The sequence below is a fragment of the Pleuronectes platessa genome, chromosome 17, assembly GCF_947347685.1.
Source record: "Pleuronectes platessa chromosome 17, fPlePla1.1, whole genome shotgun sequence".
In the NCBI taxonomy this organism is placed as follows: Eukaryota; Metazoa; Chordata; class Actinopteri; order Pleuronectiformes; family Pleuronectidae; genus Pleuronectes; species Pleuronectes platessa.
Window position 1 is genome coordinate 5158177 of NC_070642.1, and position 19470 is coordinate 5177646.

General features: G+C 39.6%; 1 protein-coding gene across 4 annotated transcripts in view; it reads right to left on the bottom strand.

The window, feature by feature from the left end:
- The window catches only part of ube2j1 (ubiquitin-conjugating enzyme E2, J1), a 40062-nt gene that overhangs the window by 11480 nt on the left and 9112 nt on the right, over nt 1-19470 (bottom strand). For all 4 annotated transcript variants that reach the window (XM_053444839.1, XM_053444838.1, XM_053444837.1 and 1 more), the window contains exons 2-5: nt 11958-12031; nt 10521-10652; nt 9912-9996; nt 5014-5119 (exon numbers count right to left, since the gene is read on the bottom strand). In XM_053444839.1, coding sequence (XP_053300814.1) covers nt 5014-5119; nt 9912-9996; nt 10521-10652; nt 11958-12031 — 397 coding nt within the window. The remainder of the gene's footprint in view (nt 1-5013; nt 5120-9911; nt 9997-10520; nt 10653-11957; nt 12032-19470) is intronic.

Below are 19470 nucleotides of genomic sequence, written 5' to 3' on the forward strand. Positions count from 1 at the left end.
TGATCTTACCACACAAAATGAGCATTAATGACCAGGCCGAAAAAAAAAACAGTTTCAAAAGCTCTGTGCAACTGTGAGTAAGCTTATGGCATTGGCCTAGGTTGGCTCTTTTCATCTTCCCATGCCAGGTCCTTCCTAAGGTTTCAGACTGTTGCCTGCAGCTTTAGGCCCTTGCGGCAGTCCTGGGAGTTGGGTAGAAAAAAAATGCCACTCATAAGAAGTTTCTGTGGAATTTTTGGCAGCAGCTAATAAAAAAATGTTAAGGCTGATAAATCGTGCTCCGAGGAACACCACATCACGACTGTACAACTCCTCAGGCAAAGGGTAGCTAGATAGATTTGGATACATAATGGTATTAAATGATCCAATTCACCATCATCTTCTGGAGCAAAATGGAAATAAGTTTCTAGTCAAGTGATGTTAAGATGTAGATGGGGACGAAACTGGGGTTAATGGGCCCCGGTATTTTCCAATGCACAGCAAACGTTTTCTTGTGCCCCAAGTCATCTGGACTATGATTAAGCTTAAACATGCAGTGTGTATCCTCTAAAGTGGACACCATGCAGACAGGCTCATGACCCTTTAAGACACCGATCATCAAGAACATGTCTCAGCTCAGAGAGATGCCAAAACCAGATAAAATATGAGATGCACACTGAGATGACTGCATGTCAAGAAGTGTGAGGGTTTTAAAGGCCAAAGCATTAACCCGAGAAAGTGCAGGCAGAATCCTCTAAAAGCATCTGAAAATCATGTTCCAAGAAAAAATGTACGCCAATTTTGGGAATTTTCCATAACAGGCAATTCAACAGATGTGTGCACACACAGAGGTGTAGGTGTGACCTTCACTACTTCTGTCATGTTTTTTGTGGCTTTAAATGCGTTCACGCCCAGCTTGCCTAAGTCAAGATGACAATGATATGAAAAAAATAGTTCTTAGGGAGAGACTGTGGAGGCAGTAGGATGCAGCCAGAAGGAGGCTGTGATAACGGGCATTTTGCTTGGCCTTTGAGAGTGGCCTTTCAGAACAATTTGTAACACTTGTTAATGTTGGACTGGTCACATCCGCTCATCCATTTCACATCAAGTACTCCTGGTAGAGAAAGTCTACGGATTAAAATTGCTTTTGTCGAGTTGGAAGATAAAATTACATTTGTGAATGAGTTCTAAGATCCTACTCCCGCTGATTATAAATTGCTGTGTGTTTGTGTCTGCTGAGGCTATTATTAAAACTGGACTTCCTGGATTGAATGTTATCATCTCATCTATAGCAGTGCCATTCTTTGAATGCAATGCCATTAACAATATGGACACCTGTGAACAGGTTGCAAAATAGTCAGCATTCTGCAGAAAACACATTCTGTTTCACCCGCAGATTATTTGTTAAATTGTCAAAAAGTAATGCAGACTGTGACAACTGGCCTGCCGGCGCACCACAGGCAAGTCATTATAGTCTATAGCCAGACTATTATTATCAACACTGCAAGGTACATGCCAACATTTCCAGAAAAGAAAAAATAAAACACATTGAATCTTAACATAATTCAACAGCTGATAAGGGGATACACACTTTGGGACAGCAGTATTTCCAATGGGTTGGAAATATGTTTTGAGAGTGGAGATACACACAAAATATGACAAAATATCTCAAGAGTAATCCTTCACATGCTGTTTTTGCACAATCAATTTAAATAATATATATATTTAATTGGATTTCAAAATTCTGATGCCATGTTACATATAGACTGGTACAGTTTTAGGAAACCAAAGTACAGTGAACCTGACTATAATTATTTAAACAGCAATAAAGATTTACAGAAATGTAAATATTACCAAGTACATATATTAAATAATGTTTCAATTTAAATGTTGTCAAAGAAGACCTTTACTTGTGGAGCACTTTATTAGGAACTTTATACTAAGTAGTTCCTCAAAACAGCTGCAGTTCTTCATGGCATGAATTCCACAAGATGTTGATGAGGTTTTTTATATTACAGCTCACTGCTTGATTCGAAAAAGATTAAATGTGGATCATTTCTGTCAATGTTTAAAAATGTATACACCTCTATAGAGAATCCACAGTCAACGCTTGGTTTCACTGATACTCTGCACTATGCTGTTGCTGTGGGACAGGCTACAATAAAAGACAATAAAGAATACATGAGGGAATTATGTCAGTTTGAGCTCAGCTTACCTGAAACCTAAGTTCCAAAAATAAAAGTAAGCTAATCCCCAGACTGTCTCTTTTACAAAACATGTACCCCCCCTAGATCTTTGCTTCCATCATAAAAGGAAAACCTCTAACTTTCCCTAGCGGCACAAAGATCAATAAAAAGAGTGCGGCTTCCTCTGAAAACATTTAATCAAATACTTTACTATCAGATAACGTGGATCATCAATTTTATGTGCAAGTAATGTCATCTTTCTTAGCACAATTGCACTTATTTATCAGAAAGAGGGGGAATATTCAAAATAATTAGCTATGCTTGAAGTTGACGTAAAATATTAGAACAGGTGACTTCACAAAGCAGGCCACGTTAATAATAGATCATGCATGTTCATTTCTGGAGTCTGTCTGATGTTCAGGAGGCAGCTACAACACCTGAGCCTTATATTCTTACCACCAAAACCCTTCAGCTAATATCAGAGGGCTCTGAGACCAGACCAAAGACCTAACCTGGTGACGGAGAGCAGGTAGCTTCTAATACAATGGAGGTATTCAGTGGGAGTCAGGGTCTCATTAAAACCAGTCTGCCATAGAGTGACAAAAATCCTCTGTTCCCAAAAATATCAGTTTCTGAAGTTCTTCATGACATATGCCCCGTTGACTTCGTTTACATGCAGCAGCCTGTGCAATTAACATCTTTCCTTTTGAATGTGGTTTTTGTATAGACCAGAATCTAATTTCTTTTTTAGGCTTTTCCGGGAGAATATTACCTCACCGGCTGACAGTCTTGAAGTTGAAATGAGAAAAGACTGCCGATACTCAATCAACCAAAACCTCATATCAAACGGAGGTCATTATAGGTCAGAGTGGCGAACACTCCCCCACTGAGAGCCACAGTATACCATTTCCTAGCATGCTCACTCGCTTAGTGCAATTAGCGTCACAGTGTTTACAAAATACATTGAAACAGTGTGTTTAAGTGTTAAAAATACCCATGTGATATATACTTTGGAAATCACAGCCCGGAAGAAAGTAATATTACCTTGCTATGACAATTACAGACATAATTACCCAGACTCTCAGCATCCACTGTGTTTATGTAGCTACATCTCCTTTGTGTATTACCAGCCTGCAGCTGCACTCGGCAGTGTTACCTCTGCTGCTTGTCTAAAAGTGGGATTAAAATAGTGCAAAAGAGTACTTGCATGTCTCAAGATGAATATAATTCCTGGGAGACTCAATGCACAAACAAACTGCACAGCCAGCAAAGCAAGTTTAAACTTGGGCTGTTGACAGGTCGTCATCGGAACTTTTCATTCAAGTGTTTCCCTTGGAGTTTTGTGAACTACTTCTTGCAAAGTAACAAAAAAACACTGTTTCAAAACAGGAAATAATAAGCAGTTGGAAATGTGACAGTTAATAGATAAGTGTGATTTATTTGCTCCAGAGGTTATGGGGGTTGATAAATAACCGCCTGAATACAAAGTTTCTGCATCTTCCAGTTGGTCTTTTTTTAAAGATTTATTGTCTTGGCTTTATTAAAAAATGTTGTTCTAGGGACAACATGATCTTTTAAAAGATGGTATGGTGCGAAGGCATCTCCTGTCCTCTCCACCATTGAGACTGCTCATCAATGTTAATGCAGGTCTTTGCCCTTAAATTATTTAGTTATCTTGTTTAGGTTTGGCTGGATTCTGTTGGACTACAGAAATGATGTAGTTTTGGTGTTTGGGAAGTCAAACTTTCTTTCTTTCACCAAATATGGAGCCAGGGTTGTGTATTTAAACCAAATGTTTTCCAGAAAACACACAGATTGTACGGTAGTGGACTGTGAGGAGATATTAGCAGAATTTGACAAAAAGTGTATTGAACTAATAGGGCTTACCCTACATTTAAAACCACGCTACATGACCACTATTTAGGTCATCATGCCCATGCAATGTAAATTATTTTTGACAACTAATATCACGATATGTGAAATTACAGCAGGTCGCCTGTTTATGAAATGGGTGCTCGGGTGTCAGGAATGAGTGACATCTTTCTTATTTATTTCTGTGACCTCTCCCACCTCCGCAGGGCCCCATTGTTGTTTTTTCCAGCCACATATCCACCTGGCCAACTTCTATATGATCACATGGGCAAACCAGAACAAATATTGGACAGGAAGCTTGTTCTGCTGCGCCTCCTCTGACTGACAGCTCTCCCAATCACCAGGGGCATAGAAACAGGAGATGAAAAAAAGCAAAGAGAAGTGCTGTCTCAGCCTTGGACTGAAGGGAAAATAAAAGTTTTCCATCAGGGAGATAAGCAGCCTAGTAGTTATAGCAAAGTGAGTCTTAGTGTCTATCTCATCTCCGTGTGCTAATGAAACAGCCTGGTGATCAAGACCCCCGTCTCATCTGCTAATAGAAGAGCGACTTTAGCCTCTCATATTCTGGCATTGCATCACATTCTCGGAGAGAAATGCAGTGTGAAATGAAGAGCTATGTGCCCACTCATGCTCCCTCCAGAGACCGGGTATTTTGTCGATAATGAATTTGTCATCTTGCATTTCGGAGCTGGCTTGACCAGGCTCCTTTCCCTTTGTGACTGGGGATTGAGTCACGTCCACCGAGGCTCAGGTGCTGATTATATTGCATGTTTGTGCGGATTTTACTATGTTAATGCCATCTAACCAGCATCAAGCTGTCTTTGCGTATCCCACATGTAAGAGCATAATATTTTTGTGACACACATTGTTCCACACTCCATACATTACCCCCATTACCATTCTATATCCAGTTTATTCACATCACATGCTCTGCAGAGAGTCAACATTGAAAAGATTTTCATCCACCAAATCTTACTTTTTGGCAAGGGCCCTCCTCTCCTCTGGGGTATAATCAAGAGATCCTATTGCTCCCTCTCCTTTTGTTGGCATGAATCCAATAATAGCGATTAGGGCAGTTCGGACTGGAAGAGGAAAAAAGAAGAGGAAAAAAACAAAAGGAGAGAAAAATTAAAAACAGAGCATGTTAAACATTGCTTGTTACAAGTGAGGAGGTTAAATTACACGACAGGCTGCACATGTCGTCATGTTCAGAGCCCGTGTTACATAAGTGGGTATGGTGCTTTGTTTTCAGAGCGTAAGCCTGGATTTACCCCGGTGCCTGTGAGGACGTCCACCATTAGTCTGTGCTCACACATTCTCCAGCTGGCGGGGGACACATTTTACAATATGGTCAGGGTCAGGGGTTTGTCTGTGCTCCGGTTGATCCAATATACTGAATAAAGCATCTGGAAGCCCATTATTTGTGTCTGTGATAGATACGCCTTCTTTAGATGCTTCGCACGTTGGATTTTATTTGTATAACCACCAAACATGATATGCAAAGTGGTATTAAGGGGTTTAAATTTTAAGGGACAATCCCAGTGATTTTGCAGTTATATGTCCAGTAAATCCTGTGTGCTTTAAACATACACCGTCCCCAAGATTCAGCAATTAATGTGATTCCAAGGTTCAGGTGCTCATTGGTTTCAGTTGATATAGCAGAACATTTTCAAAATCAGCTCAGACAAACTTGAAACTTTATCAACATGGCTAACGTCTCACAATATCTTTCAAAAATAAACATGATAGCACATACAGCAAATGCACCATTTATATTCCTCCACTGCATGCTCTTATTGGATGATCAGACCTAGTAAGTTTGCATAGTAAGTAAGTAAATAGAAGTGAGCAAAGGATGAACTCTGCAGAGTAGAGACATTTGGAGAAGAAAAGGTCAATCTGTGGTATGACTCGTACCATATTTGGGCTGAGGAGGAAATGGTGGCGAGTTGAGCAGAGAGACATAAGGAAAGGCCTAAGAAGGGACACTACATCATTCAATCAACCAGAACGCTGCATTCTGGAGCAAACAGATGCCAGCTGGTGGTGTGTAGTTGTAACATATGTCAAACCGTGATGGATCAATTCTGAAGCTACTCACAGGCTGACTCTTGATATATGCTGAATAGCAAATGAACTTGACATTTATATAAGACGAGATTTTAAAGCTGAATTGATTATATCTGCTTTAAATGATCTGTTGAATTCACCCTGTATGGTAAAGACATTTCCTGCTTTTGGAATAAAAACACACTTTGCACAATATAATGTCCTAATGTAGCTATACTGCAATTACCACTAAGTTGAAAGTAAATCCTATAATGAAAAAATAGATAACCTAGAGAAGTGTTTTGTTTTTCGATATTACTGACACAGGTCTATTGAATTGTGATCTACTTGAGATCTGTATTCTCCGACTGTAGTTATTTGGCTTAAACATACATCTAGTCCTTTAAAGCCCTTTAACATACATTCTTTGGGTCGATCAATTTATTGATAACAGGCAAGGTTTCCTTTTGCGGGAAAGCAGAATTTGTAATTACCTTCGCAGAGGAGGTTATTATCTGAATAAGGGGGCGGATCTAGAAATCCTATTTTCACTTTCTTTAATATTGCGAGTAAGGGAGTTTTTCAACATTTTCATTGATTCCTGAGAATAATTAACGGATCTTAATGAAAATGTTTAGGAGATTGATATATTTGCAGTTTAGTGCAGACCCCCCCTAAGAAAACATCAAGATCTAGTGAATTTAAATGTGGTTTCATGAAGCCTTGGTGGAAGCATGCACTATAACATTTGCCATTCTAGTTTGCTCTGTGTACTTTAGTTTTTTGATTATATCTTGTTATCGCCCCATTATAGAGTGTAAAATGTAAAAATATAAAATATATACTTATTTGTTATTAGATCATGTAGGGATTCTCAACCCTTTGAAATGAAATTGGACAAAAATTGAATTGTGAATTGTGGAGCATTTGAGTAATTAATGTATTTTATGACAGATGTTAAGAAATCTTTTGCAGTAAAATACTGAAGCATTAACAATAACCTGCATCTGCTGAAAAACCCTCGACTTTGAGAGTTAGACACTTTTACCCTTATTTAAACTGAGCTGCTGTGACTGACATTGGATAACAGAGCTCTACAGGCCTTGTCAAATTATGTACTTGCAGTTGCAAATTGGACTTCACTGTCATTAAATTAAGTCACCAGAAAAATCAAAGTTAAATTAGAGAGTCATCTGAGGCAGCAGCAGCACATTTTACTTTAAAAACAGCAGTGTCTTTTGAGATATGGGCCAACTTTCTAGCTTTTGAATCTTCTCAGCTTCTGAAAATATGAATGGATCAGTGTGTGTGTGTGTGTGTGTGTGTGTGTGTGTGTGTGTGTGTGTGTGTGTGTGTGTGTGTGTGTGTGTGTGTGTGTATACACCTGCTTCTCTACATATTTGCAATCAATGAGAATGTAACATAAAAATGTGTGACAAATTTATTGTAGAATAAATATTCAAATTCTGGCACTCTTACAGTATTAAATATAAATAGACCAGGAAAACAGCCGGAGGAAAAATAAATAAACATATTCATGAATAAGTTTATATGTATGTATGTATGTATGTATGTATGTATGTATGTATGTATGTATGTATGTATGTATGCATCTATCTAAAGAAATAGGAATATGTAAAATGTGAAATTATAAATCTTCTTTAAAGTGACATCAGAGGGAATTTTTGAATTACTTAGGCACACTTCATTAAATGCGTTGGCGTAGCACACAAAGTGAAACAGCAGCCAACAGCGGTGAGCATAAGCAGGGAATCACTGCAGCTGGTCTCCCTGTGACGTTCACAACTCGGAGTAATCATCCAGCCGGGCCTCCTGCGCTCAATCCAAACAGGATGAGACACAACTTGTACACACAGGAGGGGAAGTCAAATCTCTAAGGCATGGCCAGCCATGGGACCAGGCAGTTGGCAGAAAGAAGTATTAAGCATCCATTGTTGTTCAATTAATGGTGTTATTTATCTGAACTTTTGCTTATGGTTAAAAGAGGAAACCGGTATGGGAAAAAATTCTTTGAGGTAAAATGCACCGTCTCCCACTGAGTTCCCGCTGATTGAAGTTCCACACTGGGAAGTAACATGAAAGCAAAAGTCAGCAAAAGGATGGATTACCAGTAAAGAACTAAAAAAAGTTCTTTACTGATACTTTTCTTTTTGACTTTAGAGGTTAAAACAGGAAAACAAGCCCATGAAGCAGCCTCGCAATCAGGTATCCAACAATTATTAATTGCTTTACAATGACCAACACTAAGGATATGAGGTGAAGTCCAGAAAAATAACATGGATCAATATCATTTGTATTGGTGGTGGGTGTTTTATTTTTTTTATACTTTTTTTTACATATTTTTAACAGGATTTAAATATTCTGTCTGTTCATTTTGTTAAATATATTGCAGATAGAACATCTAAGTCAAATTTAAGACTATAACAACTTCCTCTCTTCTGTGACACCTATCAATTTGTCAAATTTTATTTCATTTATTTTATTAGCCTTTATTTAGCCAGCTTAGTCCAGTAGTCAACAGTAAACATAATTAACAGAGGGATTGATAACATTAAAAATAGTTTATTATACTACCTGCTTGCTTGCACACGCACACCACACACACACGCACGCACGCACACACACACACACACACACACACACACATACACACATACACACACAAATTAATAATACATCTATTTAGTTCAACTACAGGCTCAAAAACAGAATTAATTTCTTATTTCCCCAGTTTTATAAATATCTAATTTCATACTTACAAACTTTTTGTGATAGCTCATGGTATAATTTGCTGATCAATGTTTCTCCATGTTTGTTTGTCGTCTTGATTAATTTCCTTCTACTGGCTTCAGTAAAACAACAGAGCCACGACTGCCTGAACACTCTGCTGCTTAATTACATTTTTCTAACTGGAAAACACTCTGCATGCATACTATTTCCAGTCATTTCCGTTTCGACAAATTTTGGAATGCTGATACTCTGCACACCCCTTCCAGCTGAGATGTTTAAATAAATAAGCGTACGTGCACCTCAAAGAGCACAGTTTCTTCTGTTCCTTTGAAATATTTGCAGGAACTATTTCGTTTCCCCGATGGTAGCGGTAACAGTATTGAAATACAAATAAAGCTAAGCAAGGCAAGGAAAGCTTTTTAAAAGAGAGAAAGTCAGAAACAGAATGGCAATTATGAAATGACAAAATGAGTGCATGTTTGTTATACAACATGTAGTAATACCAAAGTTTGGAATTAAAGTACAAATGATACCACCCCAAACAATGTATTTTTCCCTGCTTTTATTAAAAACTCATTATTTGTTTTTGACGGCCACATCCTTAAATTACGTCGGCTAAGGAGGTTATGTTTCACCACTGTGCTTCGGTTTGTTTTTTGGCAGGATTAAGCTACAAATACAAAACGGTTTTACACGAAACTTGATGGAAGGATAGGACATGGGCCAAGAAAGAATTTCGGTGCAGGTCCAGAAAAAAATGTTAATCCAGGAAACGTTTGTTCTGTTTCTTTCACATTGTGAGATAGGAAATTTGTTATTTTTGCTTTGGTGGAGGTATGTGCTCTTCTGACATTCTAGAGTGTCATTATCTGAAAACTGCTTTTCATTGGAGAGTTGAGCGTAATGCAATTTAAGATAATAATGGACAGCATTATCACTGCTACTTCAAGCCGTCACTCAAGGTTCTTCCTCACAACACAATATATAAAATAAATGTACTGAAAAATATAAAAGGCCAAAGAAGAACTTTACAAGAGGAACTCAGGAAAGAAGAAAGAATGTGGAGCAACTTACTGCTCCAAGACGGCTGCCAGGTCTCTGGATGGTGGCCAGAGATGCTGAGGCAAATCTTCTTACCAACTTCGAATCTTCCGTTCGGCTAGGACGGAAGGTAAGAAAGAGGTGGTGAGGTGAGTATGTGGGTGGGGAGAAATGAATAAAACATACATTCTCGAAAGTTATGACAAGCCAAACTGACATGGGGGTTTGAAAGAGTTGCGAGTAAGGAATGAGGAAATGTGGTCTGCTCTTCTGCAAAGTAGGAGTTTGCAAACTGAAAATATCGGCAGTATCACAGACAAGAGGAAAGAATATGTTTCAATCACAACAATTCAAGAGTGCTACGGCTTTTATCAGGCAGCAATTAGTGCAAGTGTCACACAGCTGTCTGAACACAATGACACAATCTCATGTTCTCTTTAAAGAAGTGTGAATCCCTCTGACAGTTTGGTGGCAGCCTGACAACCGTCACCACGTGTGATGCAACTAGAAATGGCTGAAGGTTAAATGACATGCTGTCCTTTTTCAACTCTTTGATCATTTGATGCGATGATTTCATGTTCAGCTTCCGCAGGAGAATAATCGGATGTGAGGAGAGAGCCGTGGCCTTTGGCCGCTGCTTACTGTGAGGAGGATGATGCTGGGGGGCTTCATGGGATACTCTGGTGGAAGCACGATCCTGCCGTGGTAAACGCCACCATCAAAATCTGAATCTGGAGGCCCGCGTACGGAGAAGTGCCACTCGAAGAGGTTATCCTGCAGAGGGAAGAGGAGGGAAATGTCACAACGAGCATATGCCACAGATGTGAGGACCCTGTGACTTCTCATGGCTGTGTGAAGTGACAACACCGAGACCGACTTCAACTGTGCAACGTGAAATCTTACTCCCACAGCGGTTTGATGTGCTAATGTTAAGCAGTTATATAAATCCTCATCCCCATTCTTCAATTAAAATATATATTATATATGTATATTAATATACATACACACAGAAACATAAAATTGTACCTGTCATACATCAGTAGCAACTTGGGGTTTAACTTCCTCTTCCTTCCTTCTCACGTTAAAATGTAAATAACAGAAGCCAGGGAACATTTCATCAAACTGTAAGATTTGTTAAATATGATGATCTTTACACTGGAAAGTTGGGACTGCTCTAATTCGTTTTCTTATTCTTCTTTAACTTACTTGGAAAATATGTTCATGACCATTGTGATCTTCTGACTGTTTGTGTTTCCTGACTCACCTGGCTTAAATTTTGTTATGTCACCACGTTCTCAGATCTCATTAGTTTGGTGAGTACAGTCTCATCACCTCTGCCAAGGAAGATATGTGTTCTGCTGTTTGTCTGTTTGTTTATTTGTCTGTTAGTAGGATCTCTCAAAACTACAGAATCCATTTCCATTTTAATTTATTGAGGGATGGGACATGACCAAAGAAAGAACCCATTCAATTTCCGAGCTGATCTGGATAAACAGGTACAGGACTTTATTTTAACTTATTTTAACATTTTGAGACAGAGCATTAGCTTAGGTGGATATATACACTCTCTGACTGGCCTCTGAGTGACAAGTGATGGATATGATGAACACAACTTCAAGACAGATTTTGACTGGGAAAAAAATGTTGACACAAAATTCCCACACTGAAATATATTAGGTTCTTGCATTCACTAAAGACGCTCGATTGTGCTGCATTCATACAAGACGCAAAGCGAATAAACTCGCTGTGTTTCTCTGTGGGGGAAGCCAGCCTAGTTGTGTTTGAGTCCACACGATCATCCGTAGGCGCACACAGCTCAGGGAATTTCTAGATGACTCTTTTCCAGCGCTACCTGCGGCTTTCATGAAACCGCATCATGCTAATTCTCGTTCAGGTTCAAATATTATAAAATGACAGAATTTAGTGTCTTCGTGTCTGTTTGCACATGGGTTGACGTTATATGTGTAATCTGACTGCTTGAAGAAATTGCTTGTTTTGGTGAACTTCCGCTGCTAAAGTGAGCATATGGTACAACTATGACAGGTGCTGCAGCTTTGTTGGGTTCTGTGGTGAACTTACATCCAGCGGCTGGGCGTGGTAGTGCTCTGTGGGATCCCTCAGTTCAGCAGCCTCCTTCATCAGCCTCTTCACTGCTGTTTTTTTCAAAAGAAACAAAAATAGAACAAAACACCTGAGGTTAGTACCTGCAGAGTCAATTATGATAATTAGCGCTTACATCATTGGCCGTTACCATTTTTATCATTGGAGCGACACTGGCAGGGCCGTGCAAACACCAAATACCAAAATACCACATTGTAAATATACAATTATTGTCCTTCCCTATATTTCCTCTGCTCATTTGTATGGCTTGAAGCTTTCTTGTCTTACTCTGACCACCTGCAGTTTGCCTGCTATTCCCCATTGTGATGTCTTCCTTTTGATTTTCGGCTGCTACATGCTCGGACTCTTCATTTCGCCCTGTCTTGCCACAGAGCCTTGTTTCCCCCCATCTGGCTTGTGACTTTGATTAGAAAACCATTGATTTGTATTGTTCATGCACTGAACTTTAACAAGCGTGAGACATTGCTTTAGCCGATTATGTGACGGTGTTCCATGAGTGAACCAGGTTGCCAGATTGTTTTCCTCACCTTTCATTCTGTAGAAATATTTAGACGTAATAAAAGCTCAAATATGCATGAAACATTTGCATATAGGGCCAATACAAAAGCATGCAACACAACAGTAAGTAAAGATTCTGTGCCATACTTAGATCTTGGGTATGAACTGTTTATACTTGTACTTTAGAAATTATGTATATTGGCTCATTGGCATAATTATTTGCTGCCCTGCTTGTGTCACTATCACAGCACAAAGCCTAACTCCATTGTACAGCCTCAGAATTTGTAGCAGTCCACCAGTCTGGGCCAAGACTCCTGAAATCCCTGATGCAATGAGCTTCAAATGTGCTGTTCTCCTGGGTAACAGGATGCTAACACAGATGGATAGATGAGAGAAGCATGCGGAGGGATAGGACTCCAAGAACTGACGGTGCAAAAAAACACACTCACTGTCACAGTCTTTCAGACAGAGAGGAAAAAGGCTGGAACAACAATGCGTCTTCACACATCTAATCCAACAATCACATTTAGAACTGATTGTTTCTTCACAAATATTCAATTAAACTCTTTTGCACATTCTGATCCCACTAAGCCTTTGGGGGGCCGACTGGCTTCCTGCAAGATTAAATGCATCAAATCGAATTTGATTAAGAGAAACATTTTTTTGCAACTTGAGAGGAAGAACCCATTTAGTCACCATGGATATCTAAGCTAAGAATGTATTATTTTATCTAAATTATTCATAATTACCCTTGTTTCTCAAGAATATTTCATTATATTTATATAAGAAGCCTCCCTGTTTTCTGATCTGCTTTTGTTTGAATTTCCTGTGAATACAAACTCCCCCCCCTCCATGTTTACAAAAACATTTCCATAGCACTAATTCCAACACACTCATATCATACTCACCACTTGGCTGCTTGCAATTAATAGTTTTAAAAGCTGACTAATTAATTCAAGTAAATTCAACTTGGCTGTTTGAATTTTTTTGTCAGCCGTTAAGCTGCTGTCACAATACAAGCTTTCCAGGCTCCCTTTCCTGGTATGCTTTTAATGTGACATGGCACTGGGTCATCCACAATTGGTCTTCCTCGTGTAAAGGTCCGCAACACTCAGTCAGACAGTTGCCAGATAGATTAGAAGAACTGGGAACAAGACAGCAGTGTGGCAGAGGTTCTTTGTACTAATAATTGTTACTCAGTATCTGAAATGTTTTTATGGATGTGTGTACGTTTCGCTAGCAGGCTTTAAGTATCTGAAGCCAGAACTGTTAGCATGATTAATCGATTGATCATTAATTGTATGCTTTTTTCACGGTGTCTCTGCATTCAATAGGACTATATGCACAAATATGTCTCATCTGTAGCATCAACTTTGTCATCAAGATTTTCAAAATAAGATTTACGATCCACAGCTTATATCATCGAATTATTATATAACTGATGTCATGATGACATACAAAATGTCTAAATAAAAAAAGTTAATATTGCCTGATTGAGGTATATCTACAACACACAGGATACACATCGCCCTTCATTTTTACTGTCTTTATAGTGAAGATATGTCCACCTTTTCTCCATGCTATTTCATCTTTTAATATTAAAAGTTATAATAATAAAGAATGACTCAATTTGCTTATTGCAAGGACAGGATATACCTTATTGTTGGTGTCAGTACATTTTGCCTATACCCACATATCACTCAAGTTGAAAGATTGTTGTAAATTGCTCATTGGGGATTAGTGGATGATTAGCAGATGCTTCATGCTACAAACACAGTTGAACTTGTAACCCCGGCTCAAGGCAAAAAGAGTAAACACGTTTTTTTTGTTGTGTTGTATTTAAGAGGTCAATCTCTCCCCATGGCAGCATTTGAGTAAGTTGACGTGCAGATGCAATGGGCTTTTCGAATGAGGGGGCCAGAAGAACATCTGCTCATATTAACCCTTGTGTCATGACCTAGCCCGCAACACACTCAGACCGTTTGTGTTAATCTGTATACAAACTACCTCATCACCATAGGAAGGAGAGTTACACAAGTGTGGTGGTGGTGGTGATGATGATGATGTAACACTGACTACCAAGATGGGAGTACATGGGGGCAACACAACAACAGGTGCTGATGTCTCAGTCTCACGTTAACAGCTCTCATCACCAGTTTCCAAGTAGCTGTTGAGCAATAGGAAAGCAAGGTCAGTTTGCTTGCTTTTGCCATCTCATGGGATGCCTCTAAAGCTCCAGCTACCAGCTACCAGTAAACAGCAAGAGGAAAACAGAATGAGGCTGAAAATTGGAAAGTAATTGTGACAAGGAAAGCAGAACTAAGAGGTATTCATGGAGGCAAAATTGATTTGGAATCCAATCGAGCGTGGATTGCTTGGGAGTTGAGCTAGAAATGGAGACTGCGAAATGAAAACAGGAGAGGATGATAAGGGAGAGCAGTGGGGATGGGTGAGAGGACAAATAATAGGGGGGAAGGCCAGGGAAGCTAGGAGGATGTGCAGGCTGCAGAGGGTATGGGATGAGGCAGTGGAGCAGAGGGCATGCATTTTTATAGCTTTCCTTACCTCTGCTTGTTTTAACAAGAAGCGGGGGTCACAAAGTGCTTGCAATCTTACTCAAGCTTAAAATTATTGAGACACAAGAGCAGATGAGAAACTGATCTTATGTAAATAGAGCTAGCCTCCATGCCTCAGACTACTCTTGTATCTTGACCCAGAGCTGATAAGAACACACCTCATGTTTTGTTAATTTTGCACTGCACAAATCTTTCCCATGGTGATAAACGTTGCCTGCCCGGATAGGTGTCTGTATCCCTGAATGAGAACTCCAAAAGCACAAGAGAGCTGGGCTACATTTCAATCAGAATGATAAAATAAGCTGCTTGAGGGATGTTACTTGTTTGGTGTGATGACATGCGCTTTTAATGTTCTGGGTTTGATTCTACCGCCTCGCATCATCTCTGCTCTACCAACACCTATTGCGTGCATGCATAATTCCTCCTTCATCAGTGACTGTCTGTCAAGTTTTCAGGAGAAAAAACATGCATAAAGCCCACCAAATTAAATAACAGACAGGAAGCTTGACTGTGCACAGAATCATCAGTGCACCTATCCGCAAACAGCTGAACATGTGTCTGCAGTGCTAAACTGTGTGAGCTCCATCCATCCGTCAGGAGTGTCAACATTTCACATTCAGAAATGATGAGGCAGCTGCGGGGCAGACTACTTGTTCACAACCTGTAGCTGCAAGCTGAAAATGAGATTGGCAGCAGAGGAAATTAAATTTTCATTAAATGTATCTGAGACCACTGCAGCACTAACTTTAAAAGCCTCATTTTTCAAGGGCAACTTGCTCAGTTGCATCGTGAAACTGATGCAACAAACTCTGTTCATCTTGTTGAACTACAGAAACAAAGTCCTCTTTCATTCCTGATTGCTTTATTTAAAACAGGGACAGTATATAATAAATATATTACAATTGATTCATCAAAATAAATAGTAATATTGACCCATAATACATATAGCAACAGCATCCAAGTTGTATAATATTATTGAATCGGGAGATAAGCATATCGTTCTAGCCTTTTTCATGCACAACAATACATTTCTGGACTGACCAGTGAGTGGACATTCAGATATCCGCTGATGTGACTGACTGTCTTTCAGCTATTCACATTAGTTTAAAGGTGATCAAATTAGTACACAATTATTTGTAGCGATAGCATTCCAGAGTTTTGTCTCTGTAATTGACAAAACAGTTTGGACAAAACTTTTGCAAGCTGTGTTTTGTATCTTTATCTTTGTATCACTCTAATCTAATCTTATTTTACCAAAATTATTATTTTGTGTCATATGCCCCTTAGGCGAGAGCATAGAGGTGTGAGCTTGTGCGGTGTGTGAGCGCGGCTCCGGGCTGAGGATATCAGAGGACATTTAAACTAAAAACATTGTGTAAACGCAATTAACGCATGACGCTGTTTTGAGTCGAATGTTAACGTCAAGGCTGACCGACACTTGGATGACACCACGGGAGCAGCATGGGGGAATTTTATGTTTTTTTCTGTTGATTTTTTTACGTTTGAAGATGTGGTCGCCCAGTTACTTCAATTGTATTGGATTTGGCTGCAACTCTGTTTACCCCTTAAACTTCAAAAGTGTTTTCGGGACTCCTCCATTGGCATAGTGGTGAGTAGATAATGAGTGAATTCTCATTATTGGGTGAATGATCCCTTTAAGTTCTATAGCTGAGTACAGACACCAGCTTGCAGAGAGTGTATTTTGGATGCTCAGATTTCTCATGTAGGATAAAAAAAATACTAGATAAGAGGGGTGAAAGTTCTCCAAAGGTAGCCTGGAGCCTTGACTTTACCAACTACGCAATGTGCAGACACTCTCACAACACTGTAAAGGAGATTGGCACCTTTGATGTTAGACACAACAAACAAGTTTTACCGTTAGAATTCCTATAAAAACCCAATAGTACAAACAGCTGGTAGCCTGGAGTGCAAGAATCAAAACTCACAGTGTTCTGAAAATGTTCCTGTGGACACAGGATTTTTATTCAAGAGAGAATAAGAGAGTGGTGCAAGGAAAATAAATAATCACTGAGGGGAAGTGTGAAGAAGGGGAAAAAATGACAGCAATTAAAATGAAAAGATGATGAAGGAGGAAAGGCTGCAGGACATGTGTTGCAGAGCTGAAAGTTGGTGGAGGAAAGCAAAAGCTGTGGAGGTCTAATTCCTCTGTGTCTGTCTTTGTGGGTGTATACCTTTGGGAGTATGTGGGAACCCATGATTGGGTTCCCACATACCCCCCCATTTTTTCAAATTCAACACTTTATTTATGATCTCAAATCCATGCTTGCACTAAAAGATGTAAGTCTTTGCTCAATGTTCTATGCTGATTGTACAGTAGGTGGCATTATGGATGCTAACTAGGCCAAATTGCTCTACTGATTTTTCTTTAGAACAACAACATCTAGGTCGATTAAGTCAATGGCTCAACTTCTACACTGTCACAAGCACAGTTAATATGCAATTATGTGTGTGCTGCGAGTCTGGGACATATCGGCAACATTTTGCATATTTTACTTTATTTTTTTTTATTCAATTCTCCCTACTTAGAGCTTTGAGAGAGAGAAAAATACATTTTATATAAATAAACATTGCCTGAAACATTGATATCACGCGATTTGTTGTTTCATTTTTGGATGACGGACGGATGGATTGGACGACCCAAAGACATAACGCCTTCTGTGCAGCGGTATAACAATGATGAGAAATTTTCCCTTTTCTATTTTTCCAAAACTGTGTAGGAAGCGATGAAAGTCTCTAAATTACTATGTGTCCATTCTTACAACAATTATACCTCAATATGTGGTTTAAGATGATCGAAAGTATTGCCTAAGTTATCCTGACAGCATAAATACCAACCAGTGACAGTGGGCCTCATTAACATAGCGGCAGCAGCAGCAGCAGCAAATGAGGCATTAAATTACACATTGTGACTGCGTGGCAGAGGACTGAGTCGGCAGAAAACACAGACTCAAGAGTGCTGCTGTGAGCAGGAAAAAACAATTTGTGTGATCCTTCTTCCCAGTTATCAATCTTCACATATGATATGCACATATGCTGTTTATGTTATCATTTTTATGAATAATATAGATGTGTTTTTTTCTTACATCCAGAAAGAAAGAAATGTCTGTCTGAAAAGTTTTACAATTCAATGCATTCTAGAAAATCTCAGTAGCGTGGGTCAGAAAGAAAGACAGGGACACTTTTAGGTGGCAGGTAGATGAAGAGGAACGGAGTCTCTGTGAGAGCTATGGCTAAAAGCTCTTCAGGTTAAACCATCCACTCTATCTTTTCGCCCACAGGTCAGTCATGATTTCCCACTTTAGGAATCCATCAGTGCCCTGCAGAGGGGAATCAGGAGTGCTCAGAGGTGTGATGGACTATCAGGGCTGGACAGGCACTTCAGACTGAGAGATGAGCTACTTGGGAGAGCCAGCTTTGAACTTTATCCATCTGGATCTTCTGGGACAGAGGCTGGCCGCTCCAGCTTTGATGGCAGGGCCAGCTCTCCCTTAGGCTGGGAGTCTTTCAGCTCTTCAGGTCAGGGACATGATATCCCTGTGTCTCGTCCAAATCTCAGGGGGCAGTGTTTGATTGTCAAATTATCCGTCAGTATACCTAGTAAAGGCAGAGTCATACCAGTGAGGGCAGTCCAAACAAGCACATCTTTGCAAAAAAGGGAGCAAGCAGGAATCCAAAGTCCAGAAAATACATTTCAATAATACAAACACGACTGACGGGGGAGAAACACTCAAAGGACAGATTGGAAAACACAACACTCACAAACACAGGGTATAGGAGGTAGAACTCACAATAAACAAAGGGGAACAGATATTTCAAAGTAAAACTGGAAGTCCAATGAAAGAGATTCACAAGGGAAACAGATCATGGCAGACGTGGGGCAGTGTAATAATCCTCCAAGGGTCAAATTTGAAGAGAAGGTCTAGAAACCAGGCATAGTAAACACCATCAATAACACATGGAATGGCAGCAAAAGGTGCAGGTGCATCAACAGGTCTGCTACGACCTATTTTGCGTTTGACACAGATTGTCATTAGGACAAGCTACAGACAACTGGAATATATAAGCAAATTCAGAGCATTTCCTCTCTCTCTCTCTCTCTCTCTCTCTCTCTCTCTCTCTCTCTCTCTCTCTCTCTCTCTCTCTCTCTCTCTCTCTCTCTCTCTCTCTCTCTCTCTCTCTCTCTCTCTCTCTCTCTCTCTCTCTCTCTCTCTCTCTCTCTCTCTCTCTCTCTCTCTCTCTCTCTCTCTCTCTCTCTCTCTCTCTCTCAAGCTGGGTGTTCAAAACATATGTAGACTTCCATCATTCTGTCTGTCAAAATATAATGTTAACTTGTTTAATGAGTGTTATCCCACTATTGGTCAGACACCTTGTTGGTC